This window comes from Harpia harpyja, chromosome 3, assembly GCF_026419915.1.
Source record: "Harpia harpyja isolate bHarHar1 chromosome 3, bHarHar1 primary haplotype, whole genome shotgun sequence".
NCBI classification, from domain to species: domain Eukaryota; kingdom Metazoa; phylum Chordata; class Aves; order Accipitriformes; family Accipitridae; genus Harpia; species Harpia harpyja.
The window spans coordinates 7,034,521-7,059,470 of record NC_068942.1 but is presented as its reverse complement, the minus strand read 5'-3'; the positions used below and the strand labels follow the sequence as shown (position 1 = coordinate 7,059,470).

The window sequence follows — 24,950 nt, the reverse complement described above, 5'->3', positions numbered from 1 at the left end:
ACTTAAGGGCAATGGACAATACTTCCCTCCCCTGACCTCAGGGTCAGGCTTAAGTCCTTCAGAGCTACAGAATTCCTTAAAAGAGAGACCCAAAGAGCTGAAATCACAGGTATCTTGTAGAAAGGTTTTCCTACTTTCACTAGTGGTTTTTTGACCCTTTCTTAAGTGGTAGCTTGTTCTAGGGAGGGGTGCATTTTTGACCAAGCAGCACACTCTAAATTTACATTTCATTGCAATTAACCTGGCTTCTAAGCCAGCTGGGCAGCCAGGGTGAGCCTAGGACCTTTAATTTATTGAGGAAGAAACATGATGTCTAATGCGCCACTGGAATTTTTCTTCAAGTGGGATTCGGTCCTGGTTTGTTTAATTAGACTTCAGTTTGAGCATTGCTTGGTGGAGACCACAGTATCAGAAGGAAATGGTTGCCTCTGCTTGTTTCCCATGACCTATTACTTCAGCCTCCAAGGGGATGCATCTGGGGACTGCTCTGTTTATCTAGCTGACTACTGCTTCAGTGGGAATTTTGACACGGGAGGAGAGCCTGGCCAGCAGAGGGGAGGGGGATGAGGAGCGCTCCAGACTGGCAGCTCCTGTGGGAGAAAGGAAATGTTTTGCCTTACAAAATCTGAAGATTAAAGCCTCTGGTCACTCTCTCCTCAGCAGTCATCCTTCTCTTGGCTTAAGCGTGTTAGTACAGAGCTCACTGTCGGCATGGGGAAGAGGTGGTTTTCTCCAGCCTCGCTTGATCTGCTACTCCCTTCCCCCACTGTCACTTTTGTCTCTGATTAAATATTTTGAAAGGAAACAGATGGGGATGCTTTGAGCCCCAGCGGGCTAGAGTGCAGGATTCCTGAACCTGTATGGGTATTACTCAGCCTGGTGGTAACGTTTTACTGACCGGTTTATTTTCTTTTTGGTTTGAGCAAAGGAGGCCTAACTGCTTCTGATTTATGAGAGGTAAATAAAAAGCGGTTCGTTGTCTGCGCTGCCATTTCTCAGCAATCTTCAGGAAGGAAAGAGATGGTCATGCCACTAATGATTTAAAGTGTGTGACTAGCAGTTATACACTGCCATTAAATAATACAAAAAAAAGTTCTTGGCTTGTAATGAGCATTTGGCTCCTCTAGCTTTTAAAGGAAGTGAGTAATCAAAGGGGAAAAACATGCCTGTTAAAGTGACGCCCATTTTAAAGGCTACATTGGTGGACTGTATAGCAGCCTGCACCATTGGCGCTTCCTTCTTTTGGCTGTTGCTGTTGCAACATCTTCCCCCCCGCCCCAACAGTGTCAGGCATTCAGTCTTGTTTCCTTCCATCGGTGGTGATGCTTGTGTCAGTCCTGTAAGGCAAGACTTAAAACTCCTGGTATCCTACAGGACACAGAGAAACTTCCCATCACCTCCAACACAGGATTTCCCATGTAGTTCTGCTACCCTTACACTGATCCGGTTCACAGCTATGCAGAGTTTTGGCCAAGCACATGGCATTTTTGTGGAGAGTGCTGAGTGCTCCACAGAGTTGCTGGGGAAGAGTTGTTACTATTCTAAGCGGTAGCAGCTGATACAAATTTAAAATTGCCTTAATAAAAAAAAAAGAGCAGAGTTATTTTCCAGGCCATGTTTCTACTGCATACACTGGCAGCACTTGCAGCAGTGCTGCTCCAAGCACACATGAAACAATAAGGATCTTTCTGATGCCTTCCAGACAAGTCAGAGCTATTTTGGGAGCACTAGTACGTGTTTGTAAACTCTCAGATCATTTTTGCCTCCTCAACACTTAGAAATATCTCCTTCCTGCCCCGCTTAAAAAGAAGTGATGCTTCTTATTTTGATTTCCTAGAAATGAGTGGGGATTTTTTCCCTCTTCCAGGCTCTCCCCAGTCCTTTTGTAGAGACTTGGCTCCCAGCTCACCGGCTAATCTCTCTTGTTCGCGACTGACTCTACTGTGGGCTGTAACATCCAGGGCTTTGTTCTTGCTCTTTACCTGCCATTCCCTCGGCCAGCCGTGGAGCGGACAGGAGGAAGGACTCTTGCTTCTCAACAGCCAGCCCCCAGGGTCCCACAGGGGGATCACTGATACGCTCCCACAGAGATGCCATCTGTTCTGCGAGAAGGAGCGCGGCCAGGTCAAGAGGAAGGGCAAGGGGAAGGGGGGGTACAGGCAGAGGGTGAGAGGGGTGTTTAGACCCACGGTTCCGCCCCTCGTCCCCCGCTTCCCGGGGAGAGGTCAGCCTGCGGAGCCTGCTTCTGATCACTGATGTTTCGCCAGGCTTGTAGTTTCATGTTCGTTCTCACAGCACAAAAAATGTAATTGCGCAGTCCCTCCCACACGGCACTCATCATCGCCTACCAGGGCTGACTCGTTTCCTGTTACATGCTTGCTTCAGCACTTCGTTTTTACCTTTTGCGGCTTTCCCTTTCCAGCCCCAAGAGCAATTCAGTGCTGCAGTACGTTCTCTGGTCGCTAACCCAAGAGTTCCCCTGGTTTGGGGGTCTTGGACCTTGGGGTGCTGCGTTGGGTTTGGTTTTAAGGTACGAGAGGTAGCAGCTTTGTAGCATTTCTGGAAACAGGATCATTATAAAGCTGGCAGTGGCTCCGGGGCATGAATTTCAGAGGTTTCTGCTTTGTCGAGATTTAGATCTGAAAAAACAAAGCTCTGAGGGGTTTTCACTCCCCTCAGAAGAAACCATGCTGAGAGTTGTACGTTAAGGTCACTCAATTATCCCAGCCCCCTCCGCTCCTTCTCATCACGTGACCTGCTTATAGCCGACGAAGAATTAAAGCAGGGCCAGGATTGATTTTTCCCACAGAAATCCTCCTGGGAGATAACCTGTGTGAATGCCTGGGCAGAGGGCCCAAGAACAGGGCCGAGCCTCGCAAAAATCCTCAGAGGTAGGAGGCAGGACCGGCTGCCCTAACAGTAAATTGTACGAGCAGCTTTGGCTTGATGTGGTTGCGAGCAGCGCAGAAACCCAAAAAAGGCTTTCCCCGGGCTGAAATGTTTCAAAAGAGGGACAGAGATAAAAGCTGCAGATTAGTACCTTGCTTTGGGGCAAAGACAGGCTATCCTGACCTAATGAATGTGGTGCGCGGTTGGTTTGTACGCATGGAGTTACTGCCCTGCTAGTTTGTAATAAAAAGGGTTCCAGCAAAAAAAAAGAGAAATCCCCCCCACTGATGTAAAATCTGCCTTCAAAGTAGGAGATAGGCTGCCTTGTTAGCTGGGGTAATTTGGCTTATCAGATTTATTAACGTGCTTGTCAGTAATACGCATTTTATCAGATGATCTGGTGCTGTAATTTGTTTGCAGCACGAAGTCAGCTTGTTTAATAAGCTGCTGAGGCCTGGGTGGGGGGCGGGGAGTTATTCCGTGTGTTGGGAAGAGAGTAAGCGTGGAGACTGCGTGTCGGTCAGGAGCCATGCACAGCATCTGGCCTGTGCTGCGAACATTTTGTATAGCAGTAGCAATCGGGAGGCTTCGGAGCGGTGCTCAACACATTTGGGGATTTTTGTGCTTTCACAGAAGTGCACTACTGCCAGTGCCAGACATTAGATGGGAGGCAGCACCTTGGGGGGATCCCTGCTAGGCACACACACACACACACAGAGCCCATTCACACAAGCTGTGTGTGATCTCTTTGTGTTATGGCAGTGCATGCGTTGTACCTGCAGCTGTGCAGGTGGTCAGCCTGGTACAACCTCACTGGTCTCTGCTCTCCCCTTAATGATGGCTCTGCCATACTGGGTTGAACGCTCTCTTGGACCATCTAGTCTCCAGCATGCGTTGCAGGGCCAGAAAACCATGAGGCAGGGTTCTGCTAGCGACCTCTCTGCCAACATTGCCTTTGCCTCCTCCCCATCCACCACTTCAAACCAAAGTTCAGGAAATACTGCACAAAACGCAGAACGTGATTTTTGTATTAGTTGTTTTAGCCAGAGAACCACCCACAGCAGAGGCAACATAGAAACGTAATGAGTAGCTATCCTGTCATCAGAAAATCCACAGCACAGACCATTTGTCTTCTCCAGCAGTGCTCATCACAGTCCAATGGGGTTTGTACTGCTCTAGCTCTCAGGAAAAGGGATGTGCTGGAATTGTCCCCCCTTCTCACCTACCTACCTTGCTTCTCATCTTCCCACGGTCCCTCGGCACACCACATACTCACCTCTCAGTGCCACACCAGCAGTAGATGAGGAAGGCAAAAATACTGGGGGAGTTGGCCACAAAGGAGTCTGAAGAGATTTCTTTCCTCCAAAGATGAGTTGTATGTGGTTGCTACCTTTGGATCTGAGTACGAAGCACAAGGGAATTAGACCAGGTTTGGCTCAGCTTCTCAGAAAAACACAGCTGATTAAAGAGTAAAATAAAATTTGTTGAATAAAATGTGTCTACCACACGAACGAGCAAACCCTCACGCTTGGCTATCTCACACACCACCAGTCAACGTCCAAGCCTTCAGGCTGCTGGCCAGCGTGGAGCTACTCATTCAGCTGGCATGGTGTGTGTGTACTTTCTCAGCCGCATGTATGAGAAAGCAGAGGGACATTAGCCCTCATATTCATGGCATACCTGCATAAGCCCATCTAAAGCCCTGCACTGTAGGCCTAGGGAACCAGACCACCAGATATATGCAGCTTGCGGTTTTTCTGGGGATCAGCAAGGGATATATAGCCCCAGGATCTGCCGGTGGCTGGGAGAGCCGTTGGCCAACCCCACATGGCTGCTGGCACTGCTGAAGCAGGGTCAGCTTCCAGAACAGAGGCTCAGGTGATGGCAGGCTGCTGCTGCAAAGATCTCAGACGTCACGGCCAAGGCGGTTTTTAATAGAAGATGAAGTTCTGTAAATTTTGAGTCTCGTAAACTAAGATTGGTCCCGTGAAGAAGTGTAAGTTAGGGAGATTGAGACCAAAGCCAATTTTAGCTCCTTCCTGCATATCAACTAATGAAAATACAAAAGAGACAGACTTTTCTGAAAGTGAATAGACAACCAAAAATCCTCCAGCACCTTTGCAAATCTAACCACTGATGTGTTGATGCTTAACTCGACTTCAGTTCCTGACTTCAGGCATTAGGGATTTGAAACTTTGTCTTGCATCTTTTAATTTAGCAGGACTTACTTGAGCAACTACACTTTTCCCTTGAAAAATATATTTGTTTCTGAGTAGTATTCTCTCTTAGGATCACTTACTTGTAGAGCAGGAAAAATTTTAGCACACCTGATGTTTTACTAAGTAAGGAGATGAGAATTACCATGTTTACTTTGTACTCTGAGTCAAGTCAGATTGTGGCATGTAGCAGAAGATACTGGGCATCAAGTACTGGATGTGATGGCAGAACAGCGCCAGCAGGGAACTGTAAACAGTGCCATAACTTCACTCCCTAAGAGTGATTTGTCCACGTTGTTACACTTTCTACACTCCTCCTGAAAGCTAAGGGAACTTTTATGAGAGGACGGTGAGAAGTCAAAGTCAGTCTGTTTCCAAATTCAAGAGTGTTTTTCACTAGGGATCAGCAATAAGCAATGCAACTCTTGCCTGTGTGTTAACACAAGGCACCAGGGAAAAGTCTGCATATTTTTTCATACATACTATGAGTTAATTATTACCACAAGACTTTTCTTTAAAGTCATACTGAAAATATTTTCCCTAAGAAAACAGTAAATGATTGGAAAAGCAAATAAATCAGTGTTTAAAGGCTTGTTATCTTACCATCCTTACCACAACTGGCTCCTGCAAGCTCTGATGATGGATGAGCATATTAGAACTGCACGTATTTAAGGCACTACAGGCTTTTCAGTGCCAGGAGCTTAAAGTACACTGTCAAGTTATAAATCACAGGCCAAAGTTCTGCCTTGACATCACTGTACTCCAAGCAACTCGAATGGCAGTATTATTTTTAAGTCCTTGCATGTTTCTAATGAAATATTAGGTTTGTTTTTAATTTACGTTTTTACCATGTTTGTTTTGCATTTTGCTCAGCTTGAGCAGGGAAACTGGGAGGTACACTGCCAATAAATCTCACTTCTATTCATATGTGCTAACTGTGTTTGACTTGCAAATATCACAGGGAAATGTTAATTTAAAACATTTTAGGAGAAAGAATTTCTATTATATTGGGCTTATTGGTTTTTAAAACTTTTTTTTTTAATAAAAAACTTCAAACCTGGATTAAAATGTCTTAGCCTTCTCTTGGGATGTGGGACAAACCCACGCCTTCCCTGCTAAGTCTTTACTTCTGCCCTACATGTTCCACCCGCCTGTCCTCTCTGACTATACTCCATGGAGCTGTTTGTTAAAACTTCCCTGCAGTTCTGTCCACCTGCATGTGTTGCAAAACACAACAGTCACCTGTGAACTAGTACTTTGATTCTGTCTCTATTCTGATTAAGACTTATTTATTCTTTCATTAGGTGCAAAGTTTCCCATTAAATGGACCGCGCCAGAAGCAGCATTGTATGGAAGGTTCACAATAAAGTCAGATGTGTGGTCTTTTGGGATCCTACTGACAGAGCTGGTAACGAAAGGGAGAGTGCCATACCCAGGTAAGAAAACAGTCTGAGCCCTGCTTCACATGGGGAAAGGAGTGGGAATGAGCCATATGCTTAAATTGGAATGTTTATTTATTTTCACTGGGCTCAAAGGAGGATGGTTATCATGCATAAGTTCTGCGTATGCTTGAAAACGGTCCTGACTCTGAAGGCTGCTGTGTGATGGTCATGATAAAAATTACAAGAGGACAGAAAATACAGCATATTAATTTCTAATTTTTTTAATTGTTCTGAATCCAATTAATATACTTTCTAGCCAAATAATGAAAGAAATGTAAAATTACTATACTGTGGAGCAAATAGCTCTCCACAGTACTGCATTCACTTTAAGATACCAACAGTTGAAATCCCAGAGTGGCGTTACTCCATTTATTCTGTCAGTCTGGTTCTCTGCAAGGTTTGATAACTGCCTGAATGTCTGGTATTACCAAATCTCTTTTTTATAAACTCTTAAATTTCAATCCTTGCTTTCGAGATGAATGGAAAGGAAAGAAAATAATTCCGTTATGTGCAGGCCAGAGCTCATGGCAGGGTCACAGCGGGGCCAGATTCTCTGCATGGGGGAACTGGAGGCCCCATGGCTCTTTGTTGAAACCCTGCCAAGTATCCGATGGATTAAGATTTGTAGGAGGGGTGATTGGATCTGCCTATGCAGAAAGAGCTTTTCATTCTATTGCCCCCCCTGAAGATTGTAGGCATTCAGGTGAAGAGGAAAGGGGTGAGGTGAAAGCAGTGCATTGCATGGAAAAGAATTTAATCGCTTCGTTTTCTTATCAGCACAGATACTAACAACAGGGCATCTAGCTGCATCTTTATTCTTTTTATAAAAAAAATTTCTCTAAATACTCACTAGTATGGCTGTCTGCACTGCAGCTGATTTAATGGAAAGTGCCCTAAAGCAGTTTCAATTTTCCAATCTGTGCTGCGATCAAGCAGTCAGATCCATACATCAAATTGCACAGGAGAAGCATCAAGGTGGAGTTCAGTTTATGCTGTGGTATGCCACGCCACTTCAGAAGGCTGAACTCAGCAAAACTAAGCTCCCAGAGTTTTACCAAGGATTTCAACTTTGCTAGCACCTAGCAGCCAGTAGCTGATATTTGGGAAGAGAATATGGGGACTGGAAGGCTTCTCGTGATCAGCAGTGAATTTTGGCATGATTAACAGGGAGCAGCTTAGCAAAGCTGTGACTGTGACAACAGAATGAGGTAGCAGAAAGCAAGATGTCGTGTTTCTGGGGGATGGATGAGTCCCTCTGCCCAGCACTTCCCCATGCGGTTAAAGAAAAGCAGGTGTTGCCACCACACAGAGTGGCTGTGTCAGTAGCCGGCACAAGGGTCTTCTTGCCATGAGGGTTACTGGCAGTGGCATGGGAGAGCTGTGATTTCCGCGAGTTTACAGAGGGTTAAATGCAGACATGGCATGGTGTGCAAAGGTTAAAGACAGAAAGAAGATGTGTAAGGCTTAGCTGATACGGTGTTGCTACCAGAGGGTGGATATCGCTCCTCGCTGGGCTGCAGGAAGAGGAAATTCCTAGTCACTACCAGCAGAGTGGGTGCGCAGGGGCTTTCGCCAGCCAGGGCAGAGTTAAGGTGAATTTTCTTCCCTGAGCTCCACAGTGGTGGGGCAGAGGTGCTTCGTGACTAGCCTTCTCTCTTATCATGTGCATGAGCGCACACACACACACGCAGAGGAAAAATACTATTCTGGGCAAAAGTGACCATCTAAGCCCTGTGTTAACTCACAAGTTTGTAACTGACAACAGTGTTGGCCATGGCAGCAGCAGATGTCTGCACTTCCCAAGTGTTCCTTTCCCTCCCTGAAGGAGAAGGAGGCCACTGGGTGTGCGTTTAAGTGCTTGCAATATATAACTTCTTGTAGGACCCATGACAGATATCTCAGGCATGGTCTGTGTCCTGAAAATGTGGACAGTTTTATTACGTGGCAGTTTGAGCATATCAAAGACAACTAGCGGCGTCTCTCCTCTTTCAGCGCTGTCCTCCCCCTTCATCCCTCACTACATAAAGCCCTCACACACTGAAAGTCCTTCCGACTCACTCTCCCCCACCAGCACTAGGAAGACATGAAGTAGCTGGAAGCAACTTTTTGTGCGTTACATATCACAGAGTCAGCAGTTTTCTGGATGGTCATGCGCTGCCTGGGTCACGCACTGCCCGAGCTGTACGCCGGGGCCCTTCCTCCCCACCGGCACTGCCGCCCTGCTCGGTCACCATCACCACCCTCTCTGTCAGTTTTACCTAAGGGCAGCCTCTATTTTGAATTTGAATTTCCAAAGTCTTTAGAGATTTCAATTCCGTCTCATCCCCCAGGCCCTAACTGGGAAAGCTTTTACAGGCTGAGGCAACAGTGGAGGGGAACCGGGGCCTTCTCAGATGGGTCTGTCTTTGCATGTGGGTAGAAAAGAGGGCTCGGACTTCCCAAGGTGACAAAGACCTCCTGAGCTCCTCAGAAAAGACTATTTTCCCCTGACATAGAAAGGATCATCCATCTCCTGCTTCATGCTGGGGAGAGGAAGGACCTCCTGCAAGGGTAAAGCTTCACGAATTCAAGTCCCTGTCTCGGCAGGGAGTGGGGTTCAGATGCACCCACAGGGCTTTTCCTGCCATCACGGCATGGCTTGTGCGAGGAGGAAAAGATGGAGTTCAACCACCCAGAGAGGCAAGAGTCAGCCCTCCTCATCCAAGTAGACAACTTATAGGTGAGAGAATGCAGTTTGTAGGCACTGCCGACCACTTTGGCACCCAAGGCATGTGGATTTGCAAGCTCTGGAAAGGGTTAGCCTGGAAACAAAGAGGGTCATGGAGCTGTCACTCTGCTGTAATACCCAGTTTCTGAAATAGTTGTGGTCATGTTGTCCTGGTGTTCCTGCTTACAGCTTGTAGCAGGCTGGGGGGAGCTGGGAGAGGCCCTCAGACAAAGAGATTGCTCTCTTGCTTGACAAGATCTTAGTGCCTGGAGAGGTTATTTATAGCACAAGCCCCAGTCCTGTGGTGGTAACCGTGCCTGCAGGGCACTGTACCTCATGCCTTGGAGAACCAGGCATTGTTTTAAGCTTTGCATAGAAGGAGGGAGAAGCACAAGGAGGAGGACAGGAGAAGGCAGGCAGTATATACAAGAGGAACAGACTGTGTGGAACAGGATTTGGCATTTATTGTCCCCCAGATTTCAACCAGTTCCTGTCCTGATGCCCCATTTTGGAAGAGAGGCTGGAGCAGTGGCGGGATATGTGAGCAGTAAAAATTTTGCTGGTGGAGACGAAGATCAGGCTAGAGTTCATAATCAAGCCTTGCCCCAGACCCTATAGCTCCCACAAGCAAGACTGACTTTTTAACAGGTGTCCTCATCTTCATCCTTCAACCAAGCCTGCTTCCCTGTCAATGGATGTAATGGACCGCTATGGTAACTAATTTATTTGTGCATTTCCCAGCCTTCCCTAATGCTTTCCCATTCTTTTCACAAGGCAGCAGATTGAAATAAGCAACTTTCACAGTCTTTCTGGGCATTGAGTTTCTATTTCCACTACTACAGCGGGGAAATAAAAACTAGATACGGCCAGAAGAGGAGCCAAGTTTAAAAAATAGTCTGCTTAGTCAACCTTTTTCAGTGTCTGTTTCTTTCCCCTTTCACAAATTCCCCTTGGATCTTAGTTTTGTGGGGGGGTTTTAATGGAGTTTAAGAGTAGGAGGCTGCATTTCCCTAGCAGCAGTCAAAGAATTTGGGGATTTTTAACATGTTGCCTTTTGGATAGGCAAAAATTTCAGCTGCACTAAACAAGCACCTCTGAACTTGCCCCTTCTTTCTGCTGCACTTGTCACATCAAGAGCATTTACATTTTATGTCTAGTGTGACAGCCACCATGATGCTATCCACATTGCTGCCTCCAGCCAGGCAGGTCTTTGAGTTTGGGCTCCAGGCAGCTCTGCAATCCCTGGGGAGCTGTGTTCAGACTTCTCATCCCTGGGGGAAGCTGGGCCACAAGTGCCAGAAAGCACATGGTACGCTGCCCGAGCCTGGGGCCGAGTACACATCAGTGAGCCGGCATGTGTGTGTGTACCGTCATCATGGATGGTAGATACGGAGTTGAGAGAGATGCGTACTCATCGCATAGCACAGATAAACTCGGGTGGGTTTCTTTGTAAGCAGGAAAGCTCCACTCACAAATGCTGTAGCTCAAAGTTGCATCTCTTATACTAAGCAAATAATAACTTATTTTAAAAAACAAAACAAAAACTAACCAAAAAAAAAAAACCCAACAGATATTGATAGCCTAGCTTTGTGGGTGTTTTGAGGATGAGGAGTTGTTGGGGGTTTTCAGGCCTTAATTTCTCAATGAAGTGGCATGACTTCCAGATTTTTAAAACTTATTACTGCTTTTGCACAGAAATAACTAGGTTCATATTGCACTCAGTAAGAACAGCATTATGCTTCAAAGGTTGTCTTACTTTAGGAGCAGTTTTCCTGTTCCCGTCAGTGCACTGTCGTGCCTACGTATGGGATAATCTCCCTGCCTAAGTCCCATACCCCACCCCTGTGCCGTCACCTCTGGCTTTTCTTTGGGGCTGTCCGTGGACATCAGAAATTCTGCTTCTAGATCAAACTGAACAAAACCCCCAAATCAACCTGTCTCCATTGTACCTCTCTCTTCTGAGAGCATGCTCTGAGTGCCAACATGATCCAGCCCCTCTGGAGGACTACGCAGTTTTACCTTCTCAACTGTACTAGAGAAGGGCCAACATGTCCACGTCTGAGGAACCTTTGAACATGAGCAGAAGCACAGATCTGGATTCTTAGAGAATCTGAAATACAGCATTTCTGGGGATGGACAGCAGCTGAGCTGTTGTTTTAAGAGTCCTACTTTAAGCATTTGTGTCTGTATTAGTTTGATCTTTGGTCTGAAAGCACGCAGTAGGTCTTGAAGGAGCGTAATTCTCAGTCCAACAGAAGAAAACAAGAATAAAGTGGCTTAAAACCATCACTGTCCTCACTGGACTTCACATTGCCCAAAGTAATCTGTATAGCATATTAGCTTTGGATGTGAGGATGCTGCCTAGTTACAGTAATGTTTCCTCTCTTCTGGAAGAGCAGCATTGCCCAAATCTGTGCTATTTGCACATCTGCTGTGCTCCATCTAAACAAGCTCGTCAGAGCACTCCAAAGCACTTTCCAGTGTTTTCTTTAGCCACAACTGGAAACTTTACATCCTCTTTTATGTCACAGTAACTCTTACTACTGCAGCTTTTCTAGGAAAAGTCAAGCAGAATGGCGTTTCTGTCCCCAGTCCATATGGGCAGTAGATTTTTTTTATTGTACTGAGCATTAAAGTGGCCATATCCTGTGGCAACCTAAGATTATTGGAAGTTTCACTAATAAAGCTGGATGGTGGGAGGTTATTTCATTTTCAGTCTTCTCAGGGAATAAAAAACTAATGGAAAAGCCATCTTTTGGAAGTTGGATGTTTCCTTCTTGGTCCAAATGGTAATTCTAGAAACATCATGAGCACAAACTGATTTTTCAAGGAGGTGAAATAGTCTACAGAAGAATATTGCTGAGTATTTTATTCCACAGATTTAAGGATTTTAGGATAAACTTTTAAGGGGTCTAGAAGCGTACTGCAAACAGAATTTCATTTATTATTTACTAAAAGAGTTTAAACTCTCGGGTATTCATTAGGAGAGAGGAGATGTACAGACTGCTCAAATATTCTCTCTGTGGTGTTAGAAGTGCAGATACAACAGGCTCCTGCTATCAAAAGAGAAACACTAAAGCTTGTAGGATAAGATAAGCAAACCTAGATAATAGGTTTGTAAACATAAATAGGCCTTTTAAGAGGTAAAAAGTATATCTGAAACACTGCTATTTTTATGTCTGACTAATAATCCAATTGATTTTGAAAAAAATGTATTTGAAACTCCTTTTTTAAATCAGCAGCACATGTCAAAACTGACAGAATATCTTTGGCAAATCCTAGGTGCTGCAGCCCTTGCTGGATGTATGAATTCCAGTAAGGAACATGAGGATTACTTGGTTTAGTTTCATACCTGGTTTTTACTGGGAGGGAGGGGAAAGGAGAAAGGAAAAGAAGGGCATTTTCCTGGATTATACCATGATGAGAAAACAGAAAACCTGGCTTGACTGACTTTCCAGGGACAAAAAATTACTATGAGTTCAGACAGCAGTGTCTCTTTTATGTTCCTTTTTCTGTCTTTTTTTTAAAAAAGGGGAAGTGAAGAGCTGTTTATGTTTTTCCTCCCCCCTCTCTCTCCTCAGGGTTTTTCTTCCAGCATACAGTTCGTTATCAAGTTTCAGAGTCTGCTTTGCAGCACTGAGTAATGCACTGGATAAAAATACCAAACATTTGATATCTTAGAATAACAAATCAGTTGGGAAGGAGCTTTTCTGCTGCTGTTGCTTCCACCCGTGTTGTACTTAAAGGGGTACTGCCCAAATAAAAACAAAGAATGCAGGGGCTTTTTTGTTTAGGTATATACAATAGAGGAGTTGCTGGTAACACTTATTTTCATAGCCTTTAATATGTAAGGGGAGCAAAGCATGGCAGAAGTTCTTACCCCAAAACATGAGGTAATTCAGCTGATTCAAAGACAAGGATATAAAAAAAGGGTGCAGATTTTGTTCAAAACACAAATTAAAAAAACTAGTATTAAGAACACAACGTGAGCAAAATGCCCATTTTTTTCTTGTAGCATCTTGAAAACAGCAAGGCCAGAATGTTTGGGTTGATGCTGCCTTTGGGTTGGTGATGACTAACAGACCACTAGTGTTTTATAATGTAATAAAAAAGTAAAATATGTTTGAAAATGTTGTTGTTGGATAATGAGGAACACCCAAACGTTTGTTCAGTTGTGAGCCTGTGTGAACTAACATCATCAGTCTGGAGTCAGTAATACAGGAGAACCTCAACTCTGTGCAGAATCTGACGTCTGCAGAGGACCATTATTACTCTATTTTCATCATTCTGTGGAGCCCTAACCACAGAGCACTTTAGGTGCCATACAAGGTGTTTGTTCCTACTCATAAACATCTAACACCAAAAATACAGTGGGTGAATGCAGGTGATAAATCAAACACAAGAAACCAGTGCTAAAGTGTTGGTCTGCAGGTTAGAAAATACTGTAAATCAGTAATCTAACCTCTCTTTTTGCTATTACCACTGCTAAAGGGAACAGTAAGGAGAGGTTTGTAGGAGGATGAGGCAGTTTTCTGGGAAGGTTCCTCCATGCACATCAGGCAGCATAAGGTACAGCACATCAGCACTTGTTTGGAAATCGAAGGTGCTGCAGTAAGCTAACCAGAACTGTGAATCGACCCGGACATGGCCAAATGAGAGCCTAAATGCTAGTGGGGCAGCCTGTGAGAGGCTTTGGAAGTGAAGACAAGCAGCTGGTATTTTACATAGTAAGCAACAAGAAGCAAGTGGCAAGACCGTGCAAGGGGTGGTTACAGTAACAGGCTAGGAAAATGATCCTTACAGAGACACTGCAGATGGCTATCAGCAGGAGGAAATTACCCTGCCGAGATAAGAGGAAAAGGCGTTTTGTAATCCTAACATGAGATGAGAATCTACATGTGGATGGTCAGGAACGGCTGTATTTTGCAGATCCTTCTTTCAAAACGTCTTGAAGAATTAAACACAGCCAGGACATGAGGATACAGAGTAAAGACCAAATACAAGGATACACCTAAGTTACCAGCCTAAATGCTGTGCAGTGTAAGGATATTATTCCCACTAGTCAAGGTGTAGAGTAGACAAATGAATCTGTATTGAAGAAGGTGGTTGAATTATTTCTCACAAATAAGTTTACCAAAAATATGAGGTAGAGACCCGTAAGGGTCCTGAAGGTGGGACAAGAAAATTCTTCAAGAGGTCACCCTGAAGGAACAGAGTGGAGGAGACCCAGGGAAGGATGGTGTCATGGAAGCCAGAAGGAGGAGAAGCTAACAGGAGCACCATCAAGGGCTTATTTCTAGATTTGCTCATCGAGGAACATAATTGTCCCTACTAGTTCTCCTGCAGAGCTGCTTGGCAGGACCCACCAAGTGAGAGGAGTGAAGCCTGCAGGTAGTTTTCAGCAGAGGACTGGGACACAGCTTGCCAAGTGGCAAGCCACAAAGCTTGCAGTCAGTGTGCACACTTTCTCTGAAATATTTCTGCATGCCTGTGGTGCCAGTCTTACCTTTGGTACTGTTAAAAAGCCAAAGGAATTACTGCAAGAGATATTTAAACTAAAGTTGAAGTTGACTGCAATTAATGTATGGTGAAAAGCACTTCAGCAGAGGAATCAAAGACTGAAGGGGCTGCATAGAAAAAACAAGGTAGCGAAGGGCCTGGCTTGCCTCTTAGAGACAAGCATGATGGCAGTATAACTTTTTGCCTTTTTTGAGAGAGAGCTATGGTTCTGCAGTGGAGCTGTTTTGCTTGGCATTTGGCTTGTCTTCTGAGCAACTTGGTTCTGTTCTGGGTTGGGATGGAATAGTGGAATATGTTAGAAACAATACTAACCAGCACAGATCGGGGGAGTACAGATCAGCAGCAGCAGTAAGCTTCTGAACTGACGTTGAAGGTAATGCTGCTGGACATCCCAGGTAGCCCAAAGTAGCAGTTTGTCTTGAATTCTCTGCAGCATGACCTCACAGAGCACTTCAAGAAAGGACCATGCTCAGTGTGAGTGTTTCAACAATTAATCTTAATTTCTAGAATTTTGAATAGTATTTGTTGTAATGCATTTACCCTCCTTAACCACTAAACATAATATATTTCACAGCTACTGTTGTTGGAGAGGGAAAGCGCCAAATCCTGCCCATTGTAAGCCAAGAGGGTAACCATGGGAGCAGTGTTTTACTCATCACTGGATCCTAAAACCCTGTACTGAGAAAGAAAATAAGCCAGGTTACCTTGCAGTAGATGAAGAGCTGAAACAGGACATTGGGGTGGTTTTGTTTTGCTTGTCTGAACCTGATCAAGAACACCATATGTATTGTAGATATAGTTATACTCCGGTTAATTTTCCTGTAATTTAACAGTGTGGATTTGTCTGCCCTTTACAGGCATGAATAACCGTGAAGTCTTGGAGCAAGTAGAACGTGGTTATCGGATGCCATGTCCTCAGGACTGTCCCATCTCCTTGCACGAGCTTATGATCCACTGCTGGAAAAAAGACCCAGAGGAGCGTCCAACTTTCGAATATTTGCAGGGTTTCCTTGAAGACTACTTCACTGCAACAGAACCCCAGTACCAGCCTGGTGACAACCTGTAAATCCCTGATCTCCAGACACTGTCATGAATTACCAGGTGTTTCTCAGCCCTGCCCCACTTGCCCTTCAGCTTACAACTCCGTGATCGGCTTCTCCAGAGTGCAGCATCTCCCAGCACCGCCGTGCACAGGAGGGGCTGAAGCTGGGAACTTCCACAGCCCTTGCCTATGACCACTTGTCCTAATAATCTGAATGTCCTGGATGAAAAGGAGAAAAACACTTGTTTTTGATTAATCAAAGACTCCAAAACTGCATTGTATTGATGTTATGTAAACTGCAAAACCTCTGTTCATTGTAAATAGTAACTCAGTGCCAATAACTGATCCTAGTGCTTTCCTTTTTTTAAAACGCAAGACCTATGTGATTTTAACTAGTCTTCTCCTGATTCAACTAAAAGTATTATTTTCCAGAAGTGGCCTCTTTGTCTAAAACATTTTTTTTCATGTTTTAACAAAAAAAAAAAAAAATCAGGACAGGTGTTTGGTTTTTTGCTTTTTTATATATAAAATATATATAATATATATACATACCTGTACATACAGTATATGGGTGCTATTGCAGAGGAAACTCATTTGGAATTGAATGAATCCTACTGCAGCAGTACCCAGAAAGCGATAATTTTACTGCAGACATGAAAACACTGGTAGGATTCTGAAAACCAGTGATCTAATTTTTGGCTTTTGCCAAGCATGATTTTTTTAAATTGGATTGCACTTTTTGTTTATGATTATGTACCTGTAGATGGTTGTAACTTTGCTCTTTCAGGAATCATGTGCTGTATTTACAGTAATGTTTCCAATGTTTGACAAGTGTGTGATGATTTGTTCTTGAAACTAAAATGAACATATTTAAAGCAAGAAAACTACACCATCACCGTTTGAACTGGAAAATTGAAACTGCAAGGACTTCTTGTATCAAAACATGTATACTGAAATGTTTCAAAAAGATTTATTAAACAGTGTAACCACATTCAGATGGTCTTAAAATCATAGCATTTTAGCCATGTCCACCTGCTAAACTGTTGGTCATGCAACTAGGATTTTTCTGTTTTATGTGTAACATTTTTCCATTGTAAAATAAGTGTGTTAAATGTCCTGTACTGCTAATGAAATTACTTTCTCTATGTCTGCAAGTTCTCCAGTGGAATTACTATGCACTTCTTTACATTTCATGGGGGATGCACAGAACAAAGTATTACCTTTTCAGTTGTCTGTACCAGCCTTGAATTACTTACGTTTAACCAAAAAAAAAAAAAATTCCTTTCTATTTCTATTGAGTTTTTAATACTGAGTTGCAAATTTTAAAGTCTTAATTACATTTTGTTATGGTTTATTTGCAAGTTTACATTTTAAAACTGTTTAACTTTCTTAATTTAGTAATTAAAAAAAAAAGAGCATTTTACATTTGGATAGTTGTTCTTTTGTTTAAACTGTGGAGATAATGGTGAAGATGAGATAAAAACTTTTCAAGAAGGGGTGTCATGCCATTTGGGGCATCATATTTCATAGGATTATGCAGATCAGTTACCTATAGGACATCATTTTGCAAAGTATGAAGTCAATATGTTTTTAAACAGCTGGAGTTCAACTGCAAGGAAGATGGTCGAACGCATAGCTAGTCTCTCATTTCTCTGTTCTACAAGTGGTTTATTCTTTGGTAGTTCTGTTGCATTTAACGTGAATACTTTTACATTTACAAGTGTTGTAGGAAAAGATTTTCTATGCCTTGTATTGCTGTTATTGCTTTAAAATATTGCAGCCAAGTAAGACTTCCTGACAGTTGAAACTTTTTTTTTAATTATTTAATACTTAGATTGTGAATTCATATTCTGAATGTTCACACATTTTCTAAAGACAACCTTTTTCCATTCCTGAAAACTAATCCAATAATGAATTGAGATTCAGAGAACAAATTGTCATCATTTTAATATTTTCTATACAAAACATTGACTGAAAATCCTCTTGCAAAGGAGACTTCCACACTTAGCCTTTCTTGAAGTGTGAATTTATATGGCAATGTTGCTTGTTACCAGATTTCCATGATAAATTGGTTAACGTTTTACATGTAGAGTCTATAAGTAATGTTATGTACATGATATATTCTATGTTGCTGTACCTGTAGCTGTGGAGTACTGAAGAGGCCATAATTCTTGTTGGACTTTTAGCTTCCTCTTAGTACTTACAAAGCAAGTGGTGGTCCTCTTTTTTCCCACAGCTACCCCCCTGCCTTAAAACGTCATCCACTGAACTGAGGACTCCATAGTAACTCAGCGGGCTGGCGAAGCCAAAACGTCACGTACTCAGCCCAGTGCTCGGTGGCAAAGCATGGCCATTCTGCCAAATTCCTTAGCAGCCTTTGCTATGCCACAAACTTTTAAGCGCAGTTTCCATCTGTAATGCGGGATGAGCCTAAAACATTAGTTTTGCCTATGTTTCTCGTTGGAAGTAAGACTCAGATGGGGCATTGTTGGGGTTTTATGGCCTTTATTTCTGATTCTTGGGTTTGCTGTTTCTTGTATCGCATTTGGTCTACGAGTACCGTGTTGGTCTCTGCTGCATCTCTGCCTGCAGCTGGCTTGTGTGCAGACTGGTGCCACTGTTGGGTGGCAAATCCAGACCATTTCTCATCGGTAGCTCTTCTGCTTCTTTTTCTTAATGTTGGGAGTTTTGTTGTTTGGGTTTTTTAATCTCTCAAATAAAAACATTAGCAAAAATTTAAACAAGGTTGTTAGCATTTTTGCTATAAATTAATAAAAACCTTTTCCTAAGCACTGTGTATACACCACAAATAGCGGTGTGGTGACTGTAAAAGTAGAATTATGAGATTAAGAATCTCCTGTTCCCTCCAATAATTTTTTTTAATGTAAGGCTAAATAAATCCTATCCAGATAAAAACAATTGGCCAAATGCTCCCCCCACCGGCCCACCTGGCTCCCAACCGGTCCATGGTGTGGTGGAGAAGTTCTAAAAAAGGTGACCTACCAGCAGCTGAAAGGACTCCGTGGGGTGAACCAGGCATCTCTAGGCCAAGCTTAATCTAATACCAGTCCCAGGAAAAATGACAGGTGGAAATGCAACACTGCCATGAAAGGGACAGTTAGTACAATTAATGCCTGTTAACATATTTCTGTGGGAAGGAAATTACATGAGACTCGGTGGGTCTTTGAAAAGGTCCAAAGTTTGACAAAGGCACTAACATGGTGTTATTTGGCTTCTGCAAACAGTGCTCGCCTTAGTTGTATGTGACGCTCTGGGTTTGATTTAATTACCACTGTAGAAAAGCAAAGTAAATACAAAATAGAAAAGTGATTAACTGCTAAAATTACAAGAGTAATCACAAATGGAAAATCTGTCCCCAGTGCGAGTGTTTCTCCTGAAGCCTCTTGACTGGAAAGGACTACCTGCAGACCGAGAAGGCAGATTGCTAAATGTATTTGACCTTGCCACATAACTTCAAGGTGAGTAGGAAGCTGCTCAAATTTATTTTAATATGCACCATCCTTTTCTCAAATGCTGCAATAAAAAATGCAGTACACTAATGAATGCTACCACATTGTACCCAAGGGGTTTAAGGGCCTCACATGAGGCTGAGCCCAAGCATGCAAGAGCTATTAGGAGATATACAGTAGCTCCTCTTCTAATGTGTAGACAATATTCATTCATCAAAGAAGTCTTTTCCTGTCTAATGGGAAATTACCACCAGCAGTGCAGACAAAAGGATATTTATTTTCTCCAATCGTGTCAGTCTGAGGGTCTGTCTGTCTTTCAAGAATAATTGAAGTCTGTTTGTAGCTCAGAAATTTCATTGTGTTCTGCAATCTCAGTAAGCAGTGATTATAATTTCCTGTGACTCATATGCAGGGAAATTTTATCGCTGAAGGGGCTCCTGTCAATTGGGGCAGCATTCCCTGCCATCTTTACTAAAGAAGGGGACACTTCAGTTTTGGGTTTTCCTGCACAGACCAAACCAGAACGCGTGTCCTTTCAGCAGGAAAGGGAAAAAGGCCCCTTGCCAGGATGCCACCAGTGCAGGGTGTTAGTCTCTCCCTCTCAGCGCTTCTAAATTTGTCAGGAGATCCTCTGACAGCTAAAACCAGGTTACTGAGGTTCATTTTGAATCTAAGAGGGGAAATGCTAGCTTCACTTAAGTATGTGAGATATTTTCTGTCGACTTTTAATACAGCCAGTGCTCTTGTGTGTGTATATATATCTGTATGTCAAAATGCAATTCGCACACAAAAACATCTATACCTACACAACCACCAACCCATCTCCTTGTATTCCTCCCCTGCAGCTGAATGCTTAACAAAAATGTAAGACTGGGACATGAGTAGATTAGAGGACAGAATGGTGTTAACAACAAAAGAGCTTCTCTTTTTTTTTTCTTTTTTTTTTTTCCCCTGGCTGCCACTATGTGATCGGTTATAATCCTTATTCCCAGGCCAGTGGTAGGGTGGTAGCAGCAAGCACTGCTGCTGCAGCCTGGTGATCCTGTGGGTCTCTGGCTACTGCAAAGAGCAACCTGCACCTGATTTCAAAGTCGGGGAGAGAAAACGTTTCTCCCAAGGGTATGGCTGCAGTTTGGGGCCTGCGGTGAGTATGCAGGAGGGCCAAAAAGGGAGAAAAGTGCCCTCCCAGGAAAAACAGGTCATTAGCTGGTAGGCTGTGCATCATGTCGTGTAGAGGGAGATCCAAAGGTTGCAGCACCAGCTGTGCTCGCAGCGCCCGTGTTTCGCTGTGCCCAGGGATTTAGGTGATCAGATTAGAGCAGGCTGGTGAGCATGAACTGCAGCTTCTGTTACCAAGTGTAAATATCTTCTCTGTTACAGAGTCAGGGTAAATAGTATATGTTCAAGATGGGGAAAAAAAATCGCAGGACTGGCGTGCCTGTGACTGGAGGGGCAAGTGTTGCATTTGCCTGACCAGGCCAGATGGAAGTTCGATTGTTCTGCTCATTGTTGGGAATAACTCGGCATTAAGCTCTGTGAATAGCAAAAAGGGCAAAGAGCAAAGAAATGAGATTATCCTCCTTCCTCTACAGCAGGGCTAGAGCTTGCCGAGGGCTCCGGTTTGCTTTTTAGTGCATCAGCGTTTGTTGCCGAGCCCCCTCACCCAGAGTCTTGTGAAGTTTGCTCAGCTACTTATTGTTGCAGCTTCACACAAAATCCCTGAGCCCTGTAATGGATGGATTTTCATCTGGAAAAAGACAAAAGGCAAAAGGATGCAGGGAAGCTTTCTGACCGTGTTGTAGCCTTACTCGCTGACCCTGGGGCTCACCCTCATGCCGGAGGCCTGCCCAAAAGCCCTGGCATCCCCTACTCTTTATTCACTGCTGCAGTTCAGGCTCCGGGCTGCCTTCCAGCCCCACTACGCTGCTGGTCTTCCCCAGCTAGAAGATGCTACTGGTACAGGAAGGGTCCCTGGTGTTGGGGAAGGGGTGCGGTGGTCCCAGTGCACCCCTCCTGGCACTGCGCGGGGCCAGGGCCGTCCCTGCCGCTGGCCCGGGCTCCCGGAGGGGAGTGACGATGCAGAAGGGGCCTGCAGCTTCCCTGGATGCCCCTCTGGCTCCCGGAGCCGCCGCACTCCTGGCCATCGGCAGCAGCTCAGGCATGACTGCGTGTGGCTGCAGCTGGGTCTTGGGGTGACTTGGCGGGGGGCTATGTTGGATGCAGCCCACAGTCCCAGTGACGACGGAGAAGCAGATGCTAACTCCTGCTCTCCTAAAAAAAACAGAGGCAAAGAGCCAAATCAGGAACCGCTTTGCATCTTGAAGACAGAGGACTAGGTACATTTGATCATACGAGAGCTCAAGTGCTCCCTCAGATTCCCATGCCTCCCAAAAGCAGCGCGGCCACCAGCTGAGCTTTGTATATGACCTCATATACATCAGGCGTATAAAACACATACCGCATACTGAACATTTGCATATGTTACACGTCTTTTGTTCCACTTGGGTGGCCTTCTCCTCCCCTTCCCCCTACCTCTCGTCCCATTACTCGCCCACGCAGCTCCCCTCACGTTATTCTAGACGTGTCATTTCTGAAGGACTACACATCCCGGTCCTGCAGAGAGTGGGGGCTCTGTTAATTGTCAAATGTTGAGTGGGTAATGATCAATGGATGACTAATTGGAAGCAAGAGGGAATAAAACAGGTATTACTTAGCTTCTCCTCTTAATTAAGAGGATGCATAATGCTGTGGGGAAAACCTTAACAAATGGCAGGAGGGGTTTTGTCATTATGCAAGGTTTAATTAGAAGCATTGCACAAGCTAACATCCAGGTACTGTTTTCTTTCCTTTCAGGTGTCTCTCCAGGACGTGACTGAAAAATGCCAAGGCAGGAGCCTTAAAAAAAAATAAGTGGAAAATATTTTTGTAGGCATGTGCCTAGCAATCTAAACAGCAAGACATGGAAGAAAGCCCCAGTTTCCCTGGCAGTGCAAAAGCAGCGAGGGGCGAGCCGAATGCAGAGAACTGGAGCGAGATGGTCGTGTGCGTTACGCTGAGGCAGATGGGATTAAATGTTCATCGCGATGTCTCCAGGTTAATTCACAGCACCAATGTTAAAACTGGAGCAACGTGACAGTGCTTTATTTGAACAGTTAATCATTTGGAAGCAAAAACATTTATGATTTAGTTCTCTGAATATATAGATGCGGTAGGAAATACAAGAAGCAGCACTCAATATTTACATTATCTTCCTAATCAAAAAAGAAATATTACAACTCCTGAAGGACTAGGAACTACTTGTTATAAAAAAGCTCTGTGTTAGTTGCCTTGCCAATGAAAACACTCATCCTGCACTTGAATATTAATCTGTACTTTCTAAGACAGGCCCAATATGACGCATCACATTCTGCTTGTAAATAAAGTACAGATGAGATACTAACTTTAAAGAATTCAGAGTTTGATCCGGCTTTCAGTGAAGTCAGTAGGAAAACTTCAGAAATATAAAACGGCCTTCAGAAAGCAATTAGGATGGCCTCAGTTTTGGGGACGGGGGAGGCTTTTGAAATGGTGAAATAAACTTGGATATCTGTTCTCTAAGTTTTCTAATCCAAAACCAAGTTAGTTGATAGCAGTTTCTACAACTTTGTGGGACTGCACTTAGATTTGGGCTGGACCTCATCTTTGCTTTGAAACCCACTCAAACCCACCAGCAGACAGTGCTGTTAACATGGTTAGCAGAGAGTGTCTTTGAAGCTTTTTTTTTCTTTTCCTTTCTCTTTCTCAGGCTGCTAAGAAAGTATGTAAAGCTCAAGTGAGAGGAACTGCCCCAAGTACCTGCTGGTTTCTGAGGTTTGGCAAGGTAAAGAGGGGACAGAGACTGGTCCTTTGGCCATGGCTGCAGACACCATTAGGTCCATAGGTGTGATTTCTGGACCTGGAAGTGCTCACACGAGTGTCAGGTGTCACAGCGTATTCCCTGGGCATCGCATCCTTCGGAGCCAGGCTGCTCTGCGCTCCTTTCTTTGGCCCACAGATACCACTTCAAATAAAGATAGGTATGAGTGGTCAGGATGGAAATAACCCCAGGAGACTGAATGCTGAGTGAGCTAGCATTAATTTCTAGGGGCATTTCTAGGTGGCCAAGTAAAATATATATGGAGCTACTGGAGAGAGGCCAGTGAAGGACCACAAAGATGATGACAGGACTGGAGCATCTGATATATGAGGGAAGGCTGAGAGAGCTGGGACTGTTCAGCCTGGAGAAGAGAAGGCTCAGGAGGTATCTCATCAATGTATGCAAATACCTGAAGGGAGGATGCAAAGAGGATGGAGCCAGGCTCTTCTCAGTGACAGGACCAGAGGCAATGGGCACAAACTGAAACACAGGAGGATCTTTCTGAACACCAGGAAACATGTTTTTGCTGTGAGGGTGACCAAGCACTGGCACAGGTTGCCCAGAGAGCTTGTGGTGTCTCCATCCTTGGAGATATTCAAAACCCAACTGGTCGTGGTCCTGGGCAGCTGTGTCTAGGTGGCCCTGCTTGAGCAGGGGGGTTGGACCAGATGACCTCCAGAGCTCCTTTCCAGCCTCAACCGTTCTGCGATCGTGCGTGTGAGATTCTGTGTGAAAACGAACAGCCTGAGGCTTCGCGACTTCTCTGTCCAGCCACAGCCCATATGCTCCAACTGCCTGCCGGCCCCAGGGCACCTCACCAGACAGGGACCCTGGCCAAGCTCTGCTGGGACAGACTGGTGAGGGTCACGGCCACAGCCACCCTTCTCTGGCCAGCTGGCAGCTGCCTACAGGGGAGGCGGGTGGCCGCCGTTGTTTGCTGTGCGTTGCGGCCCGGCGGCCAGGGTACGACCAGTGGAGAACGGAAGACCGTCCATAACTGTTGTCAGCAAGGGCGGCCGCTCCACTGAGGGAAGGGAGAGGTGTTCAGTGGCTGCACAGCAGAGGCCTTTAGAAACAAACCCCGCAAGTAGGGGTACTGATGCAACGTCCCTGTGAGACACTCTGCCCGCCACGTCCCCGTGCCCGGCCATGGCTGCCCGCTCTCCCTGGGGAGCTGGTCGACGCGCTACAAACACTGTGCAAGTCCTTTGCGTAAGCGCCGGGGAGGTCAGGCACTCCTCAGAGCAGCTCTCCCGCCCCGCCGCCATCCTGCCCACAGTCACCCAGGCCCCGATTTTGGCTCCTGCGCGGCCTCGGGCCCCTTGCTACCCTTCCCCACCGTGGCACACAGGCTGAAGTGGGGCCATCACCGCTCCTGGGCGGGAGGCTGGTGGGGAGGCCAGCGAGCAGGGCAGCCGCCAGAGCCGGGTTTGGCATGGCTCAGGGCTCAGGCAGCCCTGCTGAAAATGGCGGCTGTCGGGGTGTTCATGGCACAAAATGGCTGCGCAGCAGAGCCGCCGCGCTCGAGTCCAAACCAGAGGGATTAAGCCTTGAGCTGACTCAAACAGCCGCGGTTGTAACGCAGCCACAAGCACCGGCCGGCCGGCACGTCTGGGTCTGGCCGGGACCCACCGGCAGAGCAGGCGTTGCCTGGGCGGTCTGGGGGCAGCGAGGGACAGCTCCGGGATGCCCCAAAAGGGAGGCTTGACCAGGCCAGGCTGCTTGCCGGGCCAGGCTGACATGAGGTTTCTCCAGGAGGAAGGCAAGCT

The 24,950-nt window shown here is 45.2% G+C and overlaps 1 protein-coding gene across 9 annotated transcripts in view; it reads left to right on the top strand.

Moving 5' to 3' along the window:
- Positions 1-18,560, top strand: part of FYN (FYN proto-oncogene, Src family tyrosine kinase) — a 142,239-nt gene extending 123,679 nt beyond the window's left edge. For all 9 annotated transcript variants that reach the window (XM_052781287.1, XM_052781282.1, XM_052781290.1 and 6 more), the window contains 2 exons: positions 6,410-6,541; positions 15,632-18,560. In XM_052781287.1, the coding sequence (XP_052637247.1) occupies positions 6,410-6,541; positions 15,632-15,840 (341 nt within the window). In that variant the 3' untranslated portion in view covers positions 15,841-18,560. The remainder of the gene's footprint in view (positions 1-6,409; positions 6,542-15,631) is intronic.
- The last annotated feature ends 6,390 nt before the right edge of the window (positions 18,561-24,950 follow it).